Source organism: Festucalex cinctus, chromosome 14, assembly GCF_051991245.1.
Source record: "Festucalex cinctus isolate MCC-2025b chromosome 14, RoL_Fcin_1.0, whole genome shotgun sequence".
NCBI lineage: Eukaryota > Metazoa > Chordata > Actinopteri > Syngnathiformes > Syngnathidae > Festucalex > Festucalex cinctus.
Window position 1 is genome coordinate 3,723,787 of NC_135424.1, and position 23,714 is coordinate 3,747,500.

Below are 23,714 nucleotides of genomic sequence, written 5' to 3' on the forward strand. Positions count from 1 at the left end.
GGGTACAAACATTTTATTTTTTCCTCACTCCTTTTTTTTTTTTTTTTTTCAAAATGACAGAAATATTGTATAAAATAAAAATATCGTCATCAGCTTCCAGGTAGGTGGGGAGGGAAGAGAGGAGGTAGAAGGGGGAGGGGGGGCAAAAAAGTAGTCTAAGCATCTTTGTCAATGTCTATCAATTGCTTATGTACATCAGTATTTACATTCTACAATTCCATACAGAGCAGACATTTTTGCAAAAATCAAAAGTTCATCACTGAGGGCTGCAGGCCCGGAGGCCGAGACGGGCATGGCTAGAATGAATACACATGTGGGGGGGGGGATATAAATATTTGTGTGGGGTGGGGCGAAGCTCGTGGCTGGACATACGGAAACCACATTTTTAATACAAATGTTACTTCCTTAAATTATACAACAAGCAACGGTCTTTTGATGAATGTCGATTCAAATTTTTGGAACTGCGAGGCAAATATGCTATTCACAAGTGCACAAATTCATACTTTGCAGATCAAATTTGAGATAAAAGGTCACATATTTGAGCTGGAACTATGATTAGCTGGTTTCATGGAGAACGATGTTCCCAACAAGTAAACGTGCGAGCCCATTTCGGAGTCCATCCTGCCGACAGTATGTCCAGCCACTGTGCTGTCCAATGACATGACAACATTTTTTTAGATGCTACAATAAAAAAAAATAAAAAAAAAGAGAATTAAATTAAATAAAAATATGATTACAATTATTATTATTTTTTAAAATGCAGACAGTAATTCACATCTGCAAGGTTAAAATTCATTGTGACACTATTGTACTGCGTTGTTGGATTTAAATAAGCTAAAAAAAAAAAAGCGCGCAAAAAACAGGTCCGGATCGAGCCATTGTCACTCCAAAAATTGTCCTAAGATTTCATTAAAAGCCCATTCAGAATTCCTAAAATACAAATAAAAGCCCCTCAAAACTAAATAAAAAGAGCAACGCGAGAACCTAAATTCCAAAACACGATTCTTGACATTCAAACTGCAAACTTGAGAGACGTACGTCGCTGCGACATGCATGAACGCGATTGTTTCTTCGTCATGCTGCTCAGCGAGTTCACTCTTGGCTTTTGACGTGGAAGATTGAGAACATTAAAACAAATACAAATAAAATAAAATAAAAACGGGAACCATCCGGGATATTTCACACTCCTCGACATTGGGCGAGTGTGGACAGGCGAGCGCTGGCTTTGGTTCAATTGGTGCGCCACTTGCCGGGCACGCCCCCTCCGTCCGTCCGTCCGTCCGTCCCGCCGTTGTGGCCAGAGGCGACCCGCCGCCGCGGTTCCTCGGGCGCGTTACGTCTCGGCGTCCGCTGTTAGCAGTGCTCCAGATAGTCGATGACCCGCGAGATGGACTTCTGGCCCGTGGTGCCCACCGCACACTGGCGGACACAAACCACAACGCAGACAGTCAGGAAGGAGTTGTGCGTCCAATCCTTCCACTTGAAAATGTACGATGTATTCAATCATCTTTTTTTGGAGAGTTGTACATCTGGTTTTGTTTTTGTATTTACATATTATCACTGCTTTTGCTCTGTCCATTTTTTTTATGTTTTTGGGATGAAACTGAATACAGACATCACAAAAACCTAAAAATAAACAAAAATGGGGAAGAAACTGGATATAAGTGTTTTTTCACATAGCAGCGACAATATATTAAGTAATTAATCGCACAACTTATAATAGTTAACTCATGATTAATCACACATTTTATATCTAAATGTACACTCATTGTTTCCTCAGTTTTCATACTTTTGTTAACATAAAAGTGGGAAAAAATGTAGAGAAATATAGATAAAATAAAAAAAATAAAGAAAGAAATATTGCTGCAGTAATTTCATAATTCATAAAATTAAAAACGCGTACTGTACTGTAAAAAACAAGTGTTATATTAATTTGTGTTGAGGTTAACTTTCTCCCAATAGATGGTATAATTGCTTTTGTAAGATGGTGACAGATCAGTGCATTTTTCTTTTCATAATAAGAGCTATCTAATCTTGTGAAATTCTGCACATTTTTAAAATAGTAAAATACAAATTAACCCCAATCTCCACAGATATATGCATTATTTTTTACAATTTATTGCTACTAATTTTTTTTAACTGGAATTCCCCCAGTACAGGCTTTCCAAGTAAAGGGGCAGTCATTTATCGTGCGTTAAAAAAATTAGTTTGATTAAAGGAGCTTTCAATTAACTCAAAAGTAACGCACTAATTTTGACACCCCTAATATATATAAATATATATTTGGCATGGGACAATTATCGGTTTCAATCAACACTAAAGCTGTCCCTTTCACTGATAATGAGCTGAGAAAACGTCTAAGCAGGGCACAATATGATTGGCGGCTTAAAAAGCTTCCTCTGTTGTTAATTGGAGCAGAGATGGGAGGGGCGAGCAGCTACGCACGGAGAAGGAGGGAGGGAGGGAGGGAGCAAGACGAGACGTTGCAAACAGGGAAGCATTCTTGCTGTTGATTAATGTGCATAGAAATAAATAAATAAATACATAAATAAATAAATAGTGCCAGCGAGTACTCGTTAGCTCCAAGGACAACATAAGTTGCCCGTGAGACTGTTCTAAAAATAGCTCACAAGTGACGGGACACTTTGACTTATAAAAACAAATAATGACATTTATTTCAACTTAACATGGTACACGTTTATGTATCAAAAATGGTATATTTTTATGAAAAATAAAATATATTTACACAATTATTTTAAAGAAAAAGATGGTAATTTTAATACTGTAATATTTTTGCTCACTGTTCTCAACCTTGCTTTATGACGACTTCTTGAGCATCATTTGTTTCATATTTGACTAACTTATCTAAAAATAGGCCGTGAATTAGTGACGGCAGTAAAATGTGCTTTTGCACTTCAGAAGCCGCTGGAAAAAAAAAGAAAAAAAAAAAAGACCCAATTTAATTGCTAAAAATCAAAAAGCGAGCCCGACGACGACGACGACGGCAACGCGGGTACTCACAGTGAGGTTCATGAAGCTCAGGAACTTCTTGAGCATCTCCGTCATGATGGAGAAGTCTCCTTTGGGGAGGTGCCGCCTTACAGTAGTCACGTTCACCTGCCGGACACCAGCGAGGGCAAAAGCAACGTTATTCTCTTGACGTCGTTATTTTGTATACGAGAAGACAAACGCAAACAAATGGTGTTTGCGCGTGTACCTGGCTGCCTTGGCAGAGGCATCCCAGCAGCAGAGCCGTGTAGGAGGCCACAATGCTGTCCTCCATGTGCTTACCGGCATGCTGCAAAGCTACACAAAAATAATAATAAGAAGAAGAAAAATTGTTTACCAGCCGCAGCACTTTATCCGAAATTCCACACAAAGCGTTTTGAAACGATGATATCGAGCGGTTCTACAATCGTTCTTGGCCTGACCTTTTCGCGGGTGTCAACTTGCAGGAATGGAAATAAGTCATTAGTGGAATATTTCGGCAACAAGAGAAATGTTTGCTGTCAAAAACGGGTGGATGGCTGACTTTTTTTTTTTAACTTTAAGAAGGTGTACACACAAAAACAGACTGAAATTGGTTTATTTTTTTTCTACTGAAAAGGGAAAGTATTGGCATCAAAATTTAAAACCACAAAAAAAAAAAAAAACTCCAGCTCTAAACTTGTTGAAATGTTACGTTCTAAGTGTCCCAAAGACATATTTATACGTTTCTTTATTTTATTTTATTTTTTTTTATTCTAGAGCATACAGAAGGCTTTGCTGCCTCTCTACTGCAGGGAATTGTTGAAAGTTCCAAAAAATGGCCAACAGGTGGCAGCAGAGTATAAGAAATCTACCATGGCCATGTTAAAACAAGCTGATTTCCCCACAGTTCTAAGCGGATTTGTGAATAATGATAAAACATAGTTATATTCTCATGCTAATTGCTGCAAAACTGTAACAAATAGAAATTTACTTTTTTTTGTTTTTATAGCAATAGAACACAATATTCTGTGGGTCTGGCAAAATCAGTCAAAATCCATGAAAACAAATGGGAGCGAAGGGGGTTGCTTCAGTGAAAATGGCTGCGAGTTTTTTTTTTTTTTAATCTCTAAATCTTTCAAAAGCGGAATTGTGGCCTTAAGACAAGCACGTACCTTTGTTAAGGTCCAACTCTTCGTCGTCGTCCTCCTTCTTTGGATTGTCCGGTTCGGGCTGGCCGTCGTTGGGCTCGGCCGCCACCCACTGGATCTCGCCCATGGTCTCCTTCCACTCGCCGCTCTGGTCCTGCGGCTTGGGCGCCTCGCTGATGAGGTCGTCGGTTTTGGCCTCGGCCAGGATGGCGGCGCGCTCTCTCTCCAGGAAGAGCTGGGAAGGAATTTCCTTTAGGCGGTGATTGCTTTGTGCGCCGCACTTTGAAGAAACGCCGCTTGAATACGTTTTCTACCTTCACCAGGGCGGCCAAAGCACCGGAGGCGTCTGGCTTCTCCGCTCCGTCTTCCTGAGTCTCGGCCGCGTTCGACGGCGCCGCCGACGACTCTGCCGCCGACGCGTCGGCCGGCTGCGCCAGGCTGTCCTCCAGGCAGAAGTCAACCATGGTGTACTCCATGTCGACGAGGTAGTGGCGGTTTCTGGAGCTGTACTCCACCAAATTGATGAGCAGGCCCAGACCCTGGAACACAAAAAGCAGAAGGTGAGATTTATTTATTTATTTTTTATTTTTTTAAAAGTCCAAGTCAGCTGAAGTGACCATTTACAAAAAATTTGAAACGTCTTACCAGTACTCGCACGTCGAAGCGTTGCTCCTGCGGGATGAAACGCGGAACCCGGAGAACACAGTTTAGCGCCGTGACAATGAGCTTATCCTGCTCGCCCGTCTTCGTGCTTCCCCACTCTGCAGACAAAACACGACAATTTAGACATTCTAAGAAGATAAAAAAAAAAAAATCCTTGTTTTTCAAATTTAGAACAAGTCAACTGGTCCCACAACAAAAATAGGTTTAAAAGAAGGCTTTATTTTTTGTGATCCGTTCATACTATGTCGAGCAAAAAAATAAATAAAAGAAAAAAAGAAAAAAAAATGTTTTGTTTGATTATGTGCAATATAAATTCACGTGTAACAGAATGTGGTGTTCCACAGGGTTCAATTCTGGGGCCTTTGATGTTTACATTGTGTCTACTGCCCCTGGGTTGTAGTTTAAAAAAATTTAATTAAATAAGGAAAAAACACAAACTAAAAAACAGCTTCTTTTTTTTTTTTTTTTTTTTAAATCATACTCTATGAAGTTGAGTGATGGGAATCAGAGTGTCTAAACTGCGTGTTTGCAATGCCAAGTTGAGCAAAGTAGACAAACTAAAAGGGACACTAAGCTGAATGAAGATGTGGAAGAACAAGCTTCAATTTCCTTCATAAGCATTCAGCTATTAGCATTCATCTTTCGGCATTCCTACGCAATTTCTGCAGAAACTGCACTTCGTCTAGTCGATTTGTATTGGGATTAATCGGTATTGAATTGAATCATGATACGCCAGGTAGGCAATTCACACCCGTATAATATTTACAGAATTTTTCTAAAAAAAAGAAGGGTTTGGCGATTCTGCATAACCACACAATATATCATCTTGCAATCGAATCGTTACCGTTGTCATGGGTGAGGTTAAGCAGCACGCCGATGACGGCCCTCATGCAGTCCTCCACCGCCTTGCCCACGTTGCTGAAGCTACAGTGAGGCAGCGTGTTGGCGCCCGACTCCGCCGACAAGGAGCTGTTGTTCAAGGCCCGGCTGTAGCGCTGGATCATATCCTCGCAGTAGCACAGCGCTCTGAGGACGCGCGAGACAGAAGAAGAAGCATGACGCGGCTTCCGGACGACCGTCGGCAGTTTCGCGTCCTCACCTTGCCGAGGAGACGATGAGCTGCGAGTCCTTGTAGGCGATCAAGTAACCCTGGTTTTCCGGATTCTGCACGGTCACCTGAAAGTTCAAGTTCAAGGAGATACTGTAAAGGTGAAAATTAAAATTTGATGTTGCTGATCAATCATCAGCTGGATTCAAAACACTCAATTGGTTGCGTGACGGTGGAGAACTTACACTTTCAAGCACTCTCAAGCATCTTTCAGCTCCCCATAAAGACGCCACCAGGTCCTCCTTGTTGTCCTCTTGGCTCAGGTTTTGCACGCACTCTTTCACTACGGAAGCGACAATGAGACGTGATTGGCACATCCAAGTTAGCGGCTCGACTGACTCACGCTCCTAAACTGGATTTACACTGCAGGTCCACGTGCCCATTTCCAATTTCAAGCCTCTATCCGATATGTTTGACTGCCTACTTTTTCACCAGCGTTCCAAGTGACACATATCCAATATGGCTGTTTTCGCACGGACTCAACACACTGATTTAAACGAGGGCAACCTTGGCATGAGGCCAGCAGCCGCCTCAGCATTTTTTTTTTTTTTCCTTCGGCCAATGCCGGATACGCCATATTTAATCGTTTATGTATTTGCCTTACATTTAGATTTGCAGCGGGTTTGGTCAGACGTGGAGTGTCGATATCAGCAATCGTTGAGCTCTTTGAGAATCTTCTAGGTTGGCACAAGTGCTGTTTAACCGCCAAAAACATTTAATAACGATTAGTAAAATCACGACGTATGCTGCCATAAACGTGAAATGACATCTATGTTTTTTTTTTTTTTTTTTTCTTATGGACGGACCACGTCTAAGTGCAGCGCTGCCTGGTCAATGGGTTGTGGAATCAAAAACACCACCTAACTATGGCCAGCAGATGGCAGCATTGTGTATCTTTTCAATGGGCTGCTGGTGTATGGAATTACAATGAAATGTGACGGTATCTGATGAATGCTCGTAATCGGCGAAATGGCACTGTTTTGTTTTTTTTGTATTTTTTTTCCCCCATAACGAGTGGCAGTAAAAGAGGTAAAAACACATTTTGCAACTTGCGGTCGACTAAAAATGACATCACAAGGGCTCAGGGAACCAATCACAGCTCACCTATTTTCTAGGTTTGGTCATGTGACATTCACAAGCTGAGCTGTGATTGGTTACCTTGTGATGTCATTTTCAGTCGACAGCAAGTTGCAAAATGTGTTTTTAAAGGTACGAATTGTACATGAAAAATAATGAAAATATCAAATTTATGATAGGCAAAATATTAATGTTTGATTGCCAAAAATGGCTAAATCAGTAAAGTATCTCTTTAATAAACAGTAATCAGGAGGAAAATATGCACTCTAATGCAAAATTCAAATGAATAAAATTGATTGAATAATCAATAGATTAATCGATTCTAAAAATATTCAATAGTGACGGCACTACTTGATGAATTGATGGGATTTAACTGGCACACATTTGATTAGAATCAGATTTGTATCCACATTCGGAAAAAGCCTAATTTCAAATCAGAAGATATCATATTCCATGTTTTTTTTTTTGCTTTTTTTCTGTCCTGTTCGCACTGCCATTATGCATATTAAAAGCCTAATGTACAACACCGTGATCATCTTATGTACCTTTGTCAACAATGTGGTCCAAACCTCCCAGGAGCCGCAGCTCTTCCTTGAACCAATCACCCGCTCTTTTGGACGTCAACGAGAGCAATGTCTCCATGGCAAGGTGGCCCGTCTACAAAAAAAAAAAAAGAGAGAAAAAAAATAAATAAAAAATCTACCCATGACCTCGACTTCATTCAACTTGCTTCATTTCCAGCGACGCCCTCCGACGTACCGTGATGTTTTCCAGGTCCAGGTGTTTGTTGTGCACCGTTTCGCACAGCTTGCGGATCTTCTCCTTGACCTTCGCCACCTCCTTGGCGGTGAGCTGGTCCTGGTCGGCCGAGTAGTCCTGGTCCAGTTCCAGCAGCTTGATCATCAGCTCCAGGCAGGCGCGGTCCAGGTCCATGTTGAGGCGGTCGCGGCTCAGGATGTACATGAGCGCCGCCGTGCACAAGGCCAGATTCTGACGGATTGCCGGCCAAATAGCGTCAGTCAACAGCGGTCGGCTACGGGCGAGCGGGGGAGAAAAAAAATCATGGCGGGCTCGCTACTGACCGGGTGCTGCGACGAGTCGCTGAGCATTTTGAAGACCTGCGCCACCTTGCCTCGTGCCCGCAGATGCATCCTGAAGCTGGGCATGGCGCACCGCGTGGCCAGGCTGATTATACTGCGACAAACAACGAGGAATGACATCAATCAACCATTTGAGGAAATTGCTCCATTTCAAAGAAATTTGTCTTAATATTTTTGATATGTTTAAACATTTTCTTATTTTGTACCAAAAAAAAAAAAAAAAAAAAAAAAAAAAAAAAAAAAAATGAAACGTAGTAATCGTGATTTCAATTAGTACCAAATTAATTGTGATTAATATTTTCTTCATAATTGACCAGCCCATCGCACAACTTACTTTTCGGTTATAAAAAAATAAATACAAATAATAATAATAATAATAATAATAACGATAATATCTATGTTTAAAGCCTGAAATGTGGCAAAGGGTCAAAAAGTTCAAGGGGGCGAATACTTCCGCAAGGCACTATAAAAGTAGTCAATAGAAATACTATTTAAATGCACCCTAAGCATATTTATAGCAACATTTTTCTTTCTTGCTATCTGCTTGCAAAATTCCGCAAAGTGGCAACTGTTGACATTTTGCTCAACTTTGCAGCATGAATATTAACCACAATACATAAAAAAAGCACATGCGGGAGACGTGTATATTTTTGGTGCCGTTCCAAAACGAGCATCATTCGCTCTCGAGCCGGTGAAATGATTTTAATCCGGAAAAAACCTTTTCGAAAACACTCGGCGCGTTTCCAAGACGCGCCGAGGCAGCGAGACGCGAGGTTACGAGCTTTGGCGGGAGGCGCCAGTCGCTTTCGAAATTGGCTCATACGCGGACAAATGTTAAGTGACAAGCACTTGCACCGTTCAATCACTTTAATGAGCTACTTGGCACTCACATAAACCGGATACATTAACGTATCCCGAGCAGGTAAAAAAATAAATAAATAAAATAAATGTGAAGGCCAAATAAGCGTTTGATCTGCTTACCTAAGGCATCTGGTGTTGAGCGGCTGACTGCTCTTCAAGCCCGTCTCCAGGTACTCAAAGTCGTCGGTGAACTCTTGATTCTCTCCAAACTCCACCACGTCGTTGAAGTGCTTGACGTGCTGCACCACCGTGTACAGCTGCGAGAAGGAAGGCAAATGAGGTTCATCGCGGCTAATTGGCAAAGAAAGGGCGTCGGCCCAAACGAGTCGGGGAAACGTTTTATTCCTCGTCTCCGTGTGGAGCCGTTCGGCTCTCGGGATGTCACGATATCCAAATATCACGATATGAAGCTCACGGTACGATAATTATTACGATATTGTGGGGAGGTTGGCGATATTTAAAAAAGGTCACAATATTGTAAAAAAAAAACAAAAAAAAAACAAAAAAACATTATTGTGCTTTTGTACGTAACAGCAATACATATAAACTACCTTAGACTTAATATTGAGTAGGGGTGTGAATTGCCTAGTACCTGACGATTCGATTCGTATCACGATTCACAGGTCACGATTCGATTCGATACCGATTAATCCCGATACGAATTTATAAGTCGATTGTTGCGATTTTTTTTCCATTCAAATTTAGAAAATACTAATCAGTAAGCTTGTAGAGTGTAAGATTTACATGAAAATGTATTATTTATCTGAAATTTCAGTCTTATAGAGGTTGTAATCTGTCATGATTTCATGTTTGAACAGCATTAAAATAAATTAAGGCTTAATGTTCCGTTCATATAACATTCTTCCATGCTCAAGGTGCGAATCCTTAAAAAAAAAAAAAAAAAAAAAAAAAAAAAAAAAAAAAATCGATTCTGCCGATTATTGAATCGATTCGAGAATCGCGCGATGTAGTATCGCGATATATCGCCGAATCGATTTTTTTTTAACAACCCCTAATATTGAGGCACTTAATCGTAGCTCACATCGAGTTCCTCCACATATTGACTCGCTTCAAAGCATTTTACAATCCCCTTCATCTGACAATTAGTGTATTTTAAACATGAAGGGCCAAAACATACCTAATGAAAATTAAACTGCACTAAAAAACTAGCCACCAGAGGGTGCTAGAACTGCACAAATGGAAATCAACCTGACTTTTTCTTTAACAGAAGTGTAGCTTTTAAATATAGTGAACATGACGACGACGATATTGCGGCAGTTTTAATATCACGATATCACGATATTGCCGGTATCGTTACATCCCTATTCGGCTCCGTGCGGAGGACCTGACGGCGCACGTGAAGTTTTTTTTTTTTTGTTTTGTTTTTTTTTAAATCATAGACCAACATAAACGTGTTAAATACGACACACATTCAATTACTGGTAACACAAATACACATGACGGGTATTAACGTCCTTCTCACAATGCATTCTGGGAACTATGTATATGCAAAACAGGTCGATTTAACACATTCTGGAACTCATACAGGCAAAGTGTTGCCGCGTTTCATTTGCATTCGTGTTATTTTTTTAAGCAATAGATTACAGTTGAGCTCCGTAATTTAGGACTGGTCCAAAAAAAAAATAAAATAAATCACAAAAATCTGCGTATAATTGACAGCAATTGTTTTTAAGTTATATACCATTATTTTACCGATTCGACCCACTTGCTAATATGAGTTTGACACCCCTGGCATAAACCAACAAGATACGGCAACGTTTGAAAAGGAACAAAAATCACCGACTGCTCACTCAAGCCAGGAAACTTTTAGGATTCATGCACTTTTTTTTTTCCTTTCTTCTTCTTCTAGGGCGAAATTGATTTGTTGATGTTTTGAAGCTTCTGCGGGACTTTTTGATATGAATATATGCATAGACAAAAATCACTATTTGAATCTGGCACATGAAAAGAGAGGGCATCAACGTGTCAAGGGGAAGCGTTTTAACTTTCAAAATGCATTCACCGTCTAAAAAGTTGCTGCTCTCGGCCCATTTATTGAAAATTTGAGCACTTGAACATGAAATTGGTGTCTTTTGCAAGCACCCCACGAATTTGGTATGCTCGTGGTTAGCACGTCTACCTCACAGTTTGTGAGGTTTGGGTTCGAATACTGACTCAAAAGTGTGCGTGTGAATGCTTATTTGGCAAAACGTTTTCTAGGATTTGAATAATTGATCAAATACAAAGTATTAGAATGCAAATGTTTGAATCACGAAGGCTGCAATTTTGGGAGGAAAAAATATTGGATATATTATTTATAAAGTGTCACGATGAGGTCAGAATTAAAAAGTGCATTCCACGCGTTTACGCGTCTTTTTTTTTTTCCCCATGAAATTTGAAAAGTTGAGGCGACAAAGCCACAGATTTGTTTACAATATTGTTGTAATCAGTTTTATAACTTACTGATTTTTTTTATGCCACGCTTGTTTATTAGAATTTTGTAAAGTTGTCATAGTGACTGCAAGTCAAAGTGTTTAATAAGTTAACAACTGCAATTGAAGTAGACATAACTGGTTTTCACATTAATTTATGACTCATTTGTCTTTAACTCTTTCGCTTGCCGCCATTTTCACAGAAGCTATCCCGTTCGCTCACGGCTGTTTTACTGGATTTTGACTCATTTTGACAGAATATTGTGTTCTATTGCTATAAAAGCATGGAAGAAGAAAGACTAAAGTCTCTTCTTTCATCAGGAAAAAAAAAAAAAAGTATGTTTCTATCTGTTTCCGTTTTGCAGCAATTAGTATTAGAAGAGAGCTAATTTTCATCAGTTTTCACAAATCAAATCACAAAGTAATTTGGCTTTTTTTCAACATGGCCCTGGTTGATCTCCTTTGCTCTGCTGCCACCTGCTGGCCGTTTGTGTAATAACTACCATTTCTGCAACCGTTCTTTGCAGTTGAGAGGCTGCATCAAACTATACTATAGGATAAAAAACAACAACAAAAAAACGTATAAATACGTCTTTGGGACACTAAAAAAACATATTTACACCTAATTGGGAGCAAATGAGTTAATAAATGTCAAATAGGTACACCATCTTTGGTCAATGTTAAGATCTCAAGTCCCGCATTTGAGTCACAGCTCACCTCCTTGTGCTCCTTCCGGCACTTGAGCGCCGTGACGATGTCCTGGTAGGGTCGCGTGGGGATGGTCTCTGATTTAATGACTTTGGGCGGCGGCGGCGGCGCTTTGAACAAGCCGTCATCTTTATGGGAGTTGCTGTCCTTGCCGCCGCCGCTTCCGCCGCTCGATAAGACGGCCTGGGGAGGAGGAGGAACGAAGGAGAAACGGGACTCAGGCGGCAGCCACAAAATCTGTTTAATGACGTGTCCTGACAATTTAACGCAGCCGAATAGTCCGTTAAGCACACGAGTCCTTAATAAGTGCTTTTAACAGATGAGGTAGTGCAAAGTTGAGGGCAACTTTTGAAAATGGCTGTTGACAAAGTGGAATTTGCTCGTCCCTGAGCAAACATTGACTCGCGCGGCGGGGAGGAGGGGAAATTAAAACACGGCATTTCTGTAAATGAAGGTTCAGCGCCAGGGCAAAACAATTCCACTTGAAGCGAAGGAGACTAATTAGAGCAATTAAAAGCAGAACTGTTGACTACTGAGAGACCAATAAACAATATTCTGCCGCGTGCGCACGAGGGCCGACGGGGAATTGCGTAACAAATGGTCATGATTCCATAATGCGCCGCGCATTGGGCGCTAAAACGAAGACGCGAGCGTCTTCTTCTGCATCATCATCATCATCATCGTCATCATCATCATCATCGTAACGGCGCTCCAAAGTGCCGCGCGATTAATGCTCGACGTGGCAAAAATGAGAGCCAAACGCAATTTGTCGAGCGGCGGCGCCTTACCGGGGCCGTTTGCGATCGAGAGAGGGGCGGCGCGGGGATCTCTTCGGGCTCCGGCTGGTTCCAGTGTCGGGCGTTGTACACCGCTTTGGCGGGGGACTGAAAGACAAGAAATGGTGGTGGGTCAACTTCTTCAAGGCATGACATTCATAACTGATTATCAAATTAATCAACCCATTTTTTCTTCTCATTTAAAATTGTTCAAATCCTTTCATTTCAGCATATCAGCAGGAATTGCTCACTGATTTATGTAGTTCTTCTGTGTTTTATCAAAATATGACATCTGCAAACATCTGTTTGTTTGGGTTTTTTTTGGTTTTGTTTGAACAATGACCGATCCTTTAACATAGCACACACTACATTTTTTTTAAATCACAGGAATGTCCAAACTTTTTCATTTGAGGGCCACATACAGAAAATCAGAAGGATGCAAGGGCCACGTAATGTTATGAACAGAAATTGTGTTTAGTCCTAAATTTTTTTTACAAATAATTAATTTGTGCTTTTGCATATTTAGAAAAATGCTACAGTACATAAACCAATTTATTTGTAATATGGCAGTAGGGTTATTATAGTTTTTATTTCATTTTGAGTTTTGTTTTTTAAATTCAGTTGGTTTTAATTAGTTTTCGGGGTGATTCCGTTAGTTTTTATTAGTTTTAATTCTTTAATAAATGCTTAGTTTTAGTTTAGTTAGTTTCAGTATTAGTTTTTTTTTTTTAAATGTGTATTACCTGTGTACAATATTTAAAAACCACCATGGGAGCGACATCATCTGAAGGTGGTTTTCTATTGGCTGCTGATAGATGACGTCACTTCTGTGTGACATACTTTCAATCATCATCATTATGTTTTTTATCAAAATAAATCTACTAAAAATTACATTTAAAATCATCCCCAAAGGCTCATGCATTAAATTAATGACCAAAGACTAAAAAGGAAGGACGTTTGCTATAATTATAGTTAGATGTAGCTAGTTTTGTCAACATAAATTGTAGTTTGTTAGTTTTCGTTTTTTATATTGCATTTTCGATTTTATTTCATTTCCTAAACGAAATAGTTTTTTGATTTGTAGTTTTAGTTTTTTCGTTAGTTTTAGTTAACTAAAATGACCTTTAATGTCAACTGTGTTTTTCTACACCATCCTTGCTTACTTTGACCATCTCCAAACATTTTAGTTTTTATTTTATTTGAACTGAGTCAAATGCCATTTTTAGCATATGTCGCGGGCCACAAATGGCCCCCGGGCCGTAGTTTGGACACCTCTGGTATATCACGTACCCCCGATAAAAAAAGCGTTCACTGTATTTACATTTCTTGCATTAAATGTAAGAAGTTCCACAAAAAGTAGACTGCAAAACAAATTCTGGACTTGCCATTCATTGAAAGCGCTGTGCTGTAGCACTCAACATAAGCCCTATTGTTGTACATTAACACAAAGCGAACCATGAATATTGTTCAACACAAGCACGTCAACGAGCCCGAGACGTCTGCGGCGCGAAAAGCCCCCCCCCCCCCCCCGAGCACCACAAAGCACTTCCTGAAAACGACAAAGAGTGCTGTGCAATTATATCACACAACAGCACAGTAAGTTTTAGTGCGCGCGCGCGAGGCGTAGCAGACACGCAGAATAAAAGATGACGGACCAAAACAAACAACCCGAAGCCGATGCAGAGGAAAATAAAGATGAACAGGCTGTACTGCGAATGCGACACGGCAAACTGGAGCAGAATAATTCCGATGAGGCTGCCCATAAGGTAATATTAGCAACGCACGTCTTCATCGTGCATCTGGAATGGGTTAAAGCATTGGCCCTCACCGATTCGACGAATAATGTCGCATTATGACTCACAGACCTTTTTGGGCCCGCTGAAGATCTTCTTGAATCCGCCGCCGAGGTCCTTGGACTTTTCGCTTTGCTTCCCTGAGCGTCCTTTTTGGCCCTCGGTGGCCCCCGGACTGGAGTCGTCCGAGAAGTCAAACGTGTCTGCGGGAGGAACAACAGCGATGATGGCGAGCGACGGGAACGCATCGTCACGTGACGCGACGGGACGTCGGCCCCAATTGCGGACTAACAATGAGGACATTGTCTGCTACGGAGTAAAAATAGATCGGAAAGTGGACGTCTTTTTTTTTTTTTTTTTTTTTTTTAAACTAATAAAAACTACAGCCTGACAGATTAATTTGCTGGCCAATTTTAGCCATTTAAAAATCTTTTTCTTCATCTTATTTATTTTTTACACAGTACAACACAAGACATAAATACACACATTCTAACATTCCCCCCAAAAAATAATTGAAAAAAAAAAAAAAAAAAAAAAAGTGTGATTTTTGCTGAATTATCTCTGTTGTAATGACAAAAGTATTGGAGGGCTGGAGGGCCGTCTTTCCACAGAAACTTCCCGCTGTTTACAAAACAAACACAAAATGGCAAGACACAGGCTGGGGGTGTGGACAAAATCACCCCCACACGTTAAGAAAAGCCCAGATCTGGAAATTGAGAAGTAGTTTGTTTGTTTAAATCCTGTATTTAAAAGTGCATTTTCCTGAGTGAAACTGGCAGACTGCGCCTTTAACAACTTTTACTCCCAAAAACGTATAAATACGTTCCATTTTAAATATTACCATGCTCCCAAAAATGTATTTATATGTTTTGGCTTTGATGCAGCCTCTGAACTGAAGAGAATTCTTGAAGTAATGGTGGTTGTTACAAAAACGGCCAGCAGATGGCAGCAGAGTATAAGAGATCAAAAAGCTCTTTTCCCCATTATTTTAAACAGATTTGTGAGTAATGATGAAACTTAGCCATATTATAATGCTAATTGATGCAAAATGGGAATGGATAGAATATAAATATTGTTTTTTTTTTCCTGATGAAAGAAGAGATAAATCTTTCTTTTGGTTCCATGTTTTTATACCAATAGGACACAATATCCTTTGGGCCTTGCAAAATCAGCCAAAATCCTGTAAAACAGCGAAAATGTCCTGGGAGTTAATGAGTTAAACTGTCTTAATAATGGTCTTCATGTTAAAAATAAATAAATAAATAAATTCCTTGCGACAAGACCGTTTAGAGAACCATTACAACTGAATGTTAGAGAACATTTAGGAAACGTTGCGAGCTGGGGCGAACCCTGATGTCAAATTCAAATCTCGCGAGCACCGCAAACGTTCATCCTGCAGTGGGAAGCGGGCTTAAAATGTGTTATTTATTCATTATAGACCTGTACATATTTTTTGATTAATCTGTTATTGAAACTTTATTCGACCAAGTATGTCAATTATGTACCAACATGTGTTCACAGTTTTGTGTAATTGTAACCACAAAACTACTACTAAGATAAAGCCTGCTATTTGATCAAACCCCCCCCCCCACTAAGAGAACCAGAGCGTTCAGCGTGGAGGACGCTTCTCGCCCAAAGTCGCCCGAGATCGACTCACGAGCGACCATAATGACAAGTGCGAGGCAAAGTTGATTGGCGTCACGATCAATCGGAAGTGTCGGCAAACCTGTGTTGCTGCTGGCCTGGCTGTCCTGGGAGTCGCTGGTGTGCGGGCTGTCCACGCCGGAGCCGAGCGCGGCCAACGCCGCCGCGGACGTCCTGGCCTTCTTCTCCTTGACGTGCGGGCCGTCGGCGTCGTCGTCGCTGTCGCTGTCGCTGAGGTCGTCGAAGCCGAAGTACTTGATCTTGTAGCTGCTCTTCCCCCCGGCGGCGGCGGCGCCGTCGGAGGCCTCGTCGCCCTCTTTGGGCTCCTCGTCCTCGAAGCCGAAGAACTCCAGCTTCGACTCGGCCTTGGTCTTCTTGGCCTTGACCTGAGTGGTTCGGTATCTACAACACACGGGCACGTTTCGCTGCAATAAACACGTTTGTGCATGTTTCCTACTCACACTTTTTTTTTTTTTTTTTTAAAGAATGTGATTTCATCGTACGACGGCATATTAAGGCTACGTAAAAATATATGTACAGTCCAACCTCGGTTTTCGAACGCTTCTGTTCTCAACCAAATCTGTTTTCAACCAGAACATTTGAGAATTTTATGTCTCAGAACTCGTCCAAAAATTCGGCGCTCAACCAAACTGAAAAAAGCCGAGCGCACCTGAACGCGACTCACTCGGGAGCCGAGCTAACTCGAATGCTTCCGCCGTAGTACATTCGTGCTCAAAGTTCGTTTGGAGCAGACCTGTTCATTGTTATTTACGCAAATCTTTTTTTTTTTTAAGTTTTGCATCGTGTATTAGCCCCTAATCATGGGTCCAAAGAAAGAAAGTGCAAGTTGTAAAGCTGGTGAAGAAAAGAGGAAAGTAGTGCGCAGAACTATTGAATTTAAAAAAGAAATGTTTGCATTTTGTTTTTTTTCCCATCATTTTAGATAGGATATCTAAATAAAACTGTCTATTTCTACCCTTTTCTATTTATGGTAAACAGTATACAGTGCAGTTTATGGTGTAAAATAGTAAAAAAAAACAAAAAAAACACTTGGAACGGATTAAAATTATTTACATTAATTATAATGGGAAAAATTTGACACATATTCTTGTATGAGGTCTTTTAATTTCTTTTTTCTTGGAAATTTACCATTTTATAACGTTTTTTTTCCCCCCTCAGAATATTATCCCACCCCTAAAAAAATATATTTATACATGGCCCTATACGCCGTCGTACATTTGGAGATTTGAGACAATCCAACGTGTAAGATTTTTTGAAGATCCACCGAAATCTTGATCCAGCAAATCCCCCAACCTCCAATTCACTCACCTTGTCGGCTTGGCCTGCACATCCGACTTCTTCTTCATCTGCCCCGCGTCTCCAAGGTCGGCGGGCGTGGCCGGCATCACCAGCTCTTCGGCGCTGCGCTCAATCGAGTCCTGGATGGTGACGTTGCACACCGACACGCAGGAGGGGTGCAGGACCGTGTAGTCGCGGACCCGCCCGCCTCCCCGGCCCGCGGGCTTGGCCGCCGCCGCCGACGACTTTGCGTTGGCGGCGCTGTTGCTTGCCGAGGCAGAAACGGCACTGTTGGGTTTCTCGGGAGCACTTTCCACTTCGGGAGTGGCTTCGGCGTCGGCGTCGTCTTCAGGGAATAATTTGTTGGAGCGACTGCGCGGCTGGTATTTCTTGCAGTTTGAGGCTCTGAGGGTGAACGGGGAAGGGGGGATGTTGTCCACCGGCTCCGGAGGAGGCTCCTGCTCGGGACTTTCTTCTGACGGCGGCGCATCGTTATTAGACGAGAGGGAGGTGGTCTGGAAGTCTGTGCTGCCACCTGGAAAATCGGTGGACTGCACAATGGCCGTGTGAGGGGTGAAGACGGTCCTCTGGGTCCCTGAGGAGTTGTGAGCCAAAGGGGCTGCTGTGTTCGACGAAGACGTCGCGGACGCCGGCGTCTGGCTGCTCTCTGGCGCACTTTTGCAGCACGGCTTGCTATTTTCAATAGCTGGATTGCCTGCGAACAGAAAAGTAACACAAAAGGTGTTTACAATATACAGGCAGTGTTTCTCCCAGCGTTTTATTATCATGGTGGCTCGCCTTGATGCAAACCTTTAGCTCAAAATTACCCCTAAAAATGGATTAATAGTTGTGTATAGATGACACAAGATGGAGGATAGATATATTACAAATATTTCGAAATTGTTCAAATGTATTTTGTTTGCAGGCGACACCACTTTATTTTATGCCAGGAAAAATGTATATAATGTATTCCAAGTGATAGAAAAAGAGTTTAAGAATGTTATGAAGTGGTTCAACTACAACAGACCGTCTATAAATATTAGTGAAACCAGATTTATGATTTTCAGTTGCAGAACTATAAATGTTGAAGCAACACCGACCATGCAAGGTATAGAAATGGAAAGGACTGATTAAATAGAGTTTATAGAGTTATTGAAGAACATTTTACATGGAAAGCGCATATAGAACATTAAATCTAAGGTATTCAAACTGTAGCCATTTTACACAAGGTTAAAGAATAATTTAACTGGAATACTTTGTTAGTTTTACAATTCATTGATCGTTCCATACCTGACCTATAGCATTCAAGTGTGGGGGTGTGACCGCAAAACCTACACTAAACCCAATTTTCTTTTACAGAAATGTGCTATTAGTGTTGTGTTTGGATGTGGATACAGAGACCACGCCAATCCAATATTTATACAACTAAAAACTTTAAAGTTCAATGAATTGATGGAGTTTAACTGCCTTAAAATAATGTATAAAGCCCATCATGAAATGTTACCATGCAAAAAAAAAAAAAAGTAAAGTGAGTACAAATAATGAGGAACAAACATTTTTTCCAAACCCAAATACAGAAAAAATGTGTTTCAACTCAAGTTGTCAGTTTGCGTAACAATCTGGATCATGAAACTAAATCATCTGAGTCCATTTGTATTTTTTAAAATGTATAAAAGCTCAATTACTAGAAAAAAATAAATAAATAAAAATATATATATATAGCACAACATCATGCTGTTTGAATCATTTTGTTCAATTGTTACCATGAAAGCATCTCGACTGCTTATTGTCATTTATTTTGTGTTATTATTATCATCATTATTTATTTTATTTTATTTATTTATATCAGGGGCAGATATGAGTTTCACTTCTTTCGGCACCATTTCATTTCTTTTTTTAAAGAATGAAAAAAAATAAATAAATAAAAAAAAGAGGGCGACCACTTAAAACAGAGGAAAACATAAAGCATCAAAACCATGCATAAAAGGTATACACTATTATTATTCGATGTGACATACTGGTAATACACTATTGAGCTGACAAAAACAGTCGACACAAACACTGACTTACTTGCAATTTTGTCCATTGCGCTCGCCGCACTCTGCGCGGCGGTCGTCACGACGGCGAGGTTTTCGGCGGCCGTCTTGGTCGCGCCGCCCTCGTCGACGCTCATGGACTCGTCGTCGCTGTCGAACCCAAACGGGTCGTCCCCGCTGTCGCTGTCCTCCATCCGGGGCCTCTTGGACGGCTCGTCCGACTTCAAGTGAGGCCTTTTGGCCCCCAGCTGGGCCTTGTAGGTGGTCTCGCCCCATTTGGTGCTCAGGGTGGGCTTCCTGTTGGAGAAGACTTCTTCGAACTTGGAGTTGGCCTCGCCTCCCTTGCGGTTGTACGTTTTACCAAATCTGGATGTCATAGTGGTGGCTTAATGTTACATATTACCTGTGACCTGAAACATAAGGACAATGTCGACATGAGTCCAAATATTGGGACATGGACACAAATCTCAACTTTTTGGCTCAAACCACCACCAAAATGGATTTAAAATGAAACAACATAAAATGTGAAAACTTTCAACTCTGCTTTGAGGGCATTTACATCCAAAACGAGTGAATGTTGCAAGAACTACAACATTTCCTGCTTTTCAAGGAACAAGAGTCAATTTGACAATTGGGCTGCTCAGCTGTTCCGTGACCAGGTAGGTATGTATGGCAGCCAAAGAACTGGTTCTTTTGTGTTCAATGACAAAAGCAGCAGGGAGAATTCAGAAATATTTCCTGCAATATTATCTTCTCACCTTCAGCCGAATTTTTTTTTAAAACTCATTGGACGGTGTGTCACAGTGCAGATGATGGGAGTCGTATCAGTTAAAGCCGGAAGATACTCCAGAACTGTTGACAGATTATCTTTTGTTTAGTATGCAACACACGCCTGCATGTCTGATTTTACTGAAAAAAAATATATATATTTTTTTTTTCTTAATTTATTGAACATATAAACAGATGAACAGCAGAGATAAGGGGAAAAAAACAAAACAAAACAACAACAATCAAAAGAGAAGAAAATCCCAATAAAATAATCATTCAATCAATCGTAACTTACATGTTCAAAAGGGAGTAGGAAGAAGTTAGAAACTTATCTAGTCCTACCCCTTTTACTAAATATATTAAAACTTATTTCATTATTAATACAATTTTAATTTACTATTATTAAATAATAATAATAATAATAAATGAAATATATAACCCAAGTTATATATATACACAAGTGCACTTAAACATATTCACATTTACCAAAAACATATATACATAAATTTACTAATATCTTAAACAAGCCTGTTTTTTTTTGCTTACAAAGTGAGTAATTTCTAAGGCGAGGTGGCCACAACTGTTCTAAAGAAAATGTTAAACAACAAAAACACACGAGTCATCTCAGCGAACGATTGGAACGGTACCACCTCTGCACAAATTTGACCCAGAAAAAAATTGACACACTTAGGAAGGGGAAAAAAGCGTATTACTATTATTTTTGAGGAAGTTGATGCAAGTCAATGCTTGGGCGCAGTTTGGATTAAATAATAATAATAATAATAATAATAGCCTACTTACAAATTATCTTGACAGTGACAGCGTTCAAAATGAGCTTAGACCAACTGCTAACCTACTAACCGTCAATTTTCGAATGCACGACACATTTAAACAGGCGTCAATTTGGCGCACTTTTAAAACACCAACATCACCCCAATGCGGTTTTGACGACAAAAATCAACTTTGGTCCGGCTAACAATGCGGCAATGCTAACGTGCGGGCCATCGGGTTGTAAAGTTCACATAAAGTTAGCCGATAGCTGTTAGCCTTGCGTGCTAACAGCTAGTTTACATTTCCTAACTGATCGCACGAAAACAGCGGGAATTTAACGTTCGAAATGTAGCGAGGCTTGTAAATAGAGCAAAACACAGACATGAGTTTAGGCAGCAAAAAAAAATAATATTTAAAAAAATGAGTTTGGCAAGTACTCTACGTTACCTTTCAACTCCGGCGAAGGCTTGTTTGTTAGCCAGCCGGCTAGGCCTGATTTCCCAAACCAAGCGCGCAAAGTCCGCCTCGCGGAGTGGAAACAACTCCAGAAACGCGTCCCTCGAGCGGTAATCGCTCCCGGGGAACCGCCGGTGAGAGAACAAACTAAGATCGCGTGTTCAAACGCGCTCTAAATCCAGTGGATAATCCCGACTTTCGCATTTTGGAGCGCCACTGGCCGCCATTGAAACATCCCCTCCCCTCCTCGCTCGCTGTGCCCAGCCACAACCGACATGTTATGCGGGGCTTCCGACACTAGAGGTAGCCAATCAGCCGCGCGGATATTCCCTTGTGATGCAGTGAAGTAGAATCTGATTGGCTGTAAGGAAAATTCATCCCATAAATACACGATAGAGGGCGCTAAAAGACCGTAAAAAAAGGTAGCTGCGTTGATTGCCATTTGAGTGCATTTTAGCTGATAAAGCGATTCTGTCACTCGTTCAAAGTATATATTTTTTATGTTGTATAGTACAGAAAGTACAAGTTTCGCACGTTTTTATTTTTAACCTGCTATGCTGCACTAGAGTACTACTCTACCTGTAGGCAGGAGGTTACTACTAGTTCGCAACACATGCCTACTAGTTGGGCCTAGTAGCTTTGTAATAAACCACAGTAGTTTACAAGAAGGCCTGTGATTAAATTGTATACTAGTAGTGGAAAAGTGTTACTAGTAGTAAAGCTATTCTACTAGTGTGTCCTAGTCGTTTTACTAGTATGCTGAATTGTGAGAGAAAATAGTGCATTAGAATATGGACTTTGAGTTGGAACATTTTTACATACTTAATGTGCTTGTGTCATATCAAATAAATTGTATTATTATATTACTGTTGTTGTTTTCTTAACTTTTGCTTGCAGTTAACGTTTCAACCATGCAATGGCAGCAAAAACAGTTAATCATCATCCTGGTGTCTCTTTTCCACCAAAATGTTACCTTTGACCCTTTGGAAACACAAATATTTTAAATACTTCAGATTATAACACATGCCTGTGGGCTACGTCAAACATCTATAAAGTATTTTTCCATGTGGAGGGAAAGGAATACAGTCCGTAGCGGTGATGGGAAGGCCATCCAAATGTGTGTGGTCAGCGAAAAATGTGGAGTTGGGTTTGACGGTAGCTTTTGTTGAGCTCTTTTGTTGCAAAGCCCCTCGCCCAAAATGCACACCAAGCTAGGCGACTAGCGAGGCCGTAAATTTTGAATTTAAACCAGCACGTTTGTGCACTTGCATGAGAAAAAAAAACAAAAAAAAAACAACATAATAAATTAAATGAAATCAAACAGAATATCACATAAATAATTAAACATGTTGTAGGTTCATACTAAGGCAAGAAAGTTCAGTTCATTGCTACAAAAAAAAAAGTGTCATTTGTGCACAAGCAAAACATAACATTTGGATTTATTTTATTTGAAACATTATTTAGGGTGTTCTGGATTTGTTTTATTTATAGTAATAATTGCAATTATATAAAATATAATTTTAGTTATTTAAGTTACTCTGGATATTTTCTTATTTTATTTCTAGGTTGTTCTAATTTAGGCTGGTCTGGGTAAATCTTTTTGCACTTATTTTATTGTTCTGGGTATGTTTTTGTTTTTTTTACAAAAAAAAACCCCAACAACAACTTTATTTAATCTTATTTGTACTTATTTAAATTTAATTCTAATAATTACTGGGTTGTTAATGAGTAGATTTTATGCATTTATTTCTGCTGTTATTATATTTATTTTTCTCGTTCCAGGTAGATTTATTTTGTATTTATTTACATTGCATTGAGTTTGTTTTGAGTTCATATCAGGTGTTTTTATTTATCAATATATTTAGATATTTAGAAAAAAATATTTATAATATTTATTTGTAACATAATAATGAATCAATTTACAAATTTGGAATTAAAAAAAAAATCTACAGGGGTTTATTTTGCAAAATTTATGACAATTTGTGAATGCAAATGAAAGAGTGCTTCAAAAACAAAAACAAAGGTGAAACCATTTATTTCCATCAAGTCACAAAATCGACAAAATATTCTACAGTACTTATTTTTTTTTCCAATAAAAAAAAGA

The 23,714-nt window shown here is 40.1% G+C and overlaps 2 protein-coding genes across 3 annotated transcripts in view; both read right to left on the minus strand.

Annotated features, from left to right (window-relative positions):
- wapla (WAPL cohesin release factor a) lies at positions 1 to 21,879 on the minus strand. 2 transcript variants are annotated; one of them, XM_077495620.1, is made up of 21 exons: positions 21,602 to 21,879; positions 20,374 to 20,467; positions 19,650 to 20,025; positions 17,610 to 18,294; positions 16,363 to 16,682; positions 14,709 to 14,839; positions 12,856 to 12,951; positions 12,077 to 12,250; positions 9,048 to 9,184; positions 8,049 to 8,160; positions 7,726 to 7,956; positions 7,512 to 7,623; positions 6,075 to 6,172; positions 5,881 to 5,957; positions 5,626 to 5,807; positions 4,764 to 4,879; positions 4,433 to 4,657; positions 4,143 to 4,353; positions 3,218 to 3,306; positions 3,022 to 3,117; positions 1 to 1,419 (listed from the first exon to the last, which is right to left on the minus strand). In XM_077495620.1, the coding sequence occupies exons 3-21, from the start codon at positions 19,990 to 19,992 to the stop codon at positions 1,354 to 1,356; spliced, it is 3,501 nt and encodes a 1,166-aa protein (XP_077351746.1). In that variant the 5' UTR covers positions 19,993 to 20,025; positions 20,374 to 20,467; positions 21,602 to 21,879; the 3' UTR covers positions 1 to 1,353. The 2 variants fall into 2 exon arrangements, with proteins under 2 accessions (XP_077351746.1, XP_077351745.1); XM_077495619.1 differs by lacking the exon at positions 20,374 to 20,467.
- Positions 21,880 to 23,628: 1,749 nt separating this feature from the next.
- The window catches only part of LOC144001263 (serine protease HTRA1A-like), a 35,014-nt gene continuing 34,928 nt past the window's right edge, over positions 23,629 to 23,714 (minus strand). Inside the window, exon 9 of the mRNA XM_077495442.1 lies at positions 23,629 to 23,714. This exon is cut by the window's right edge and continues 566 nt beyond it. The gene's annotated coding sequence lies outside the window, so the exon portion shown is untranslated.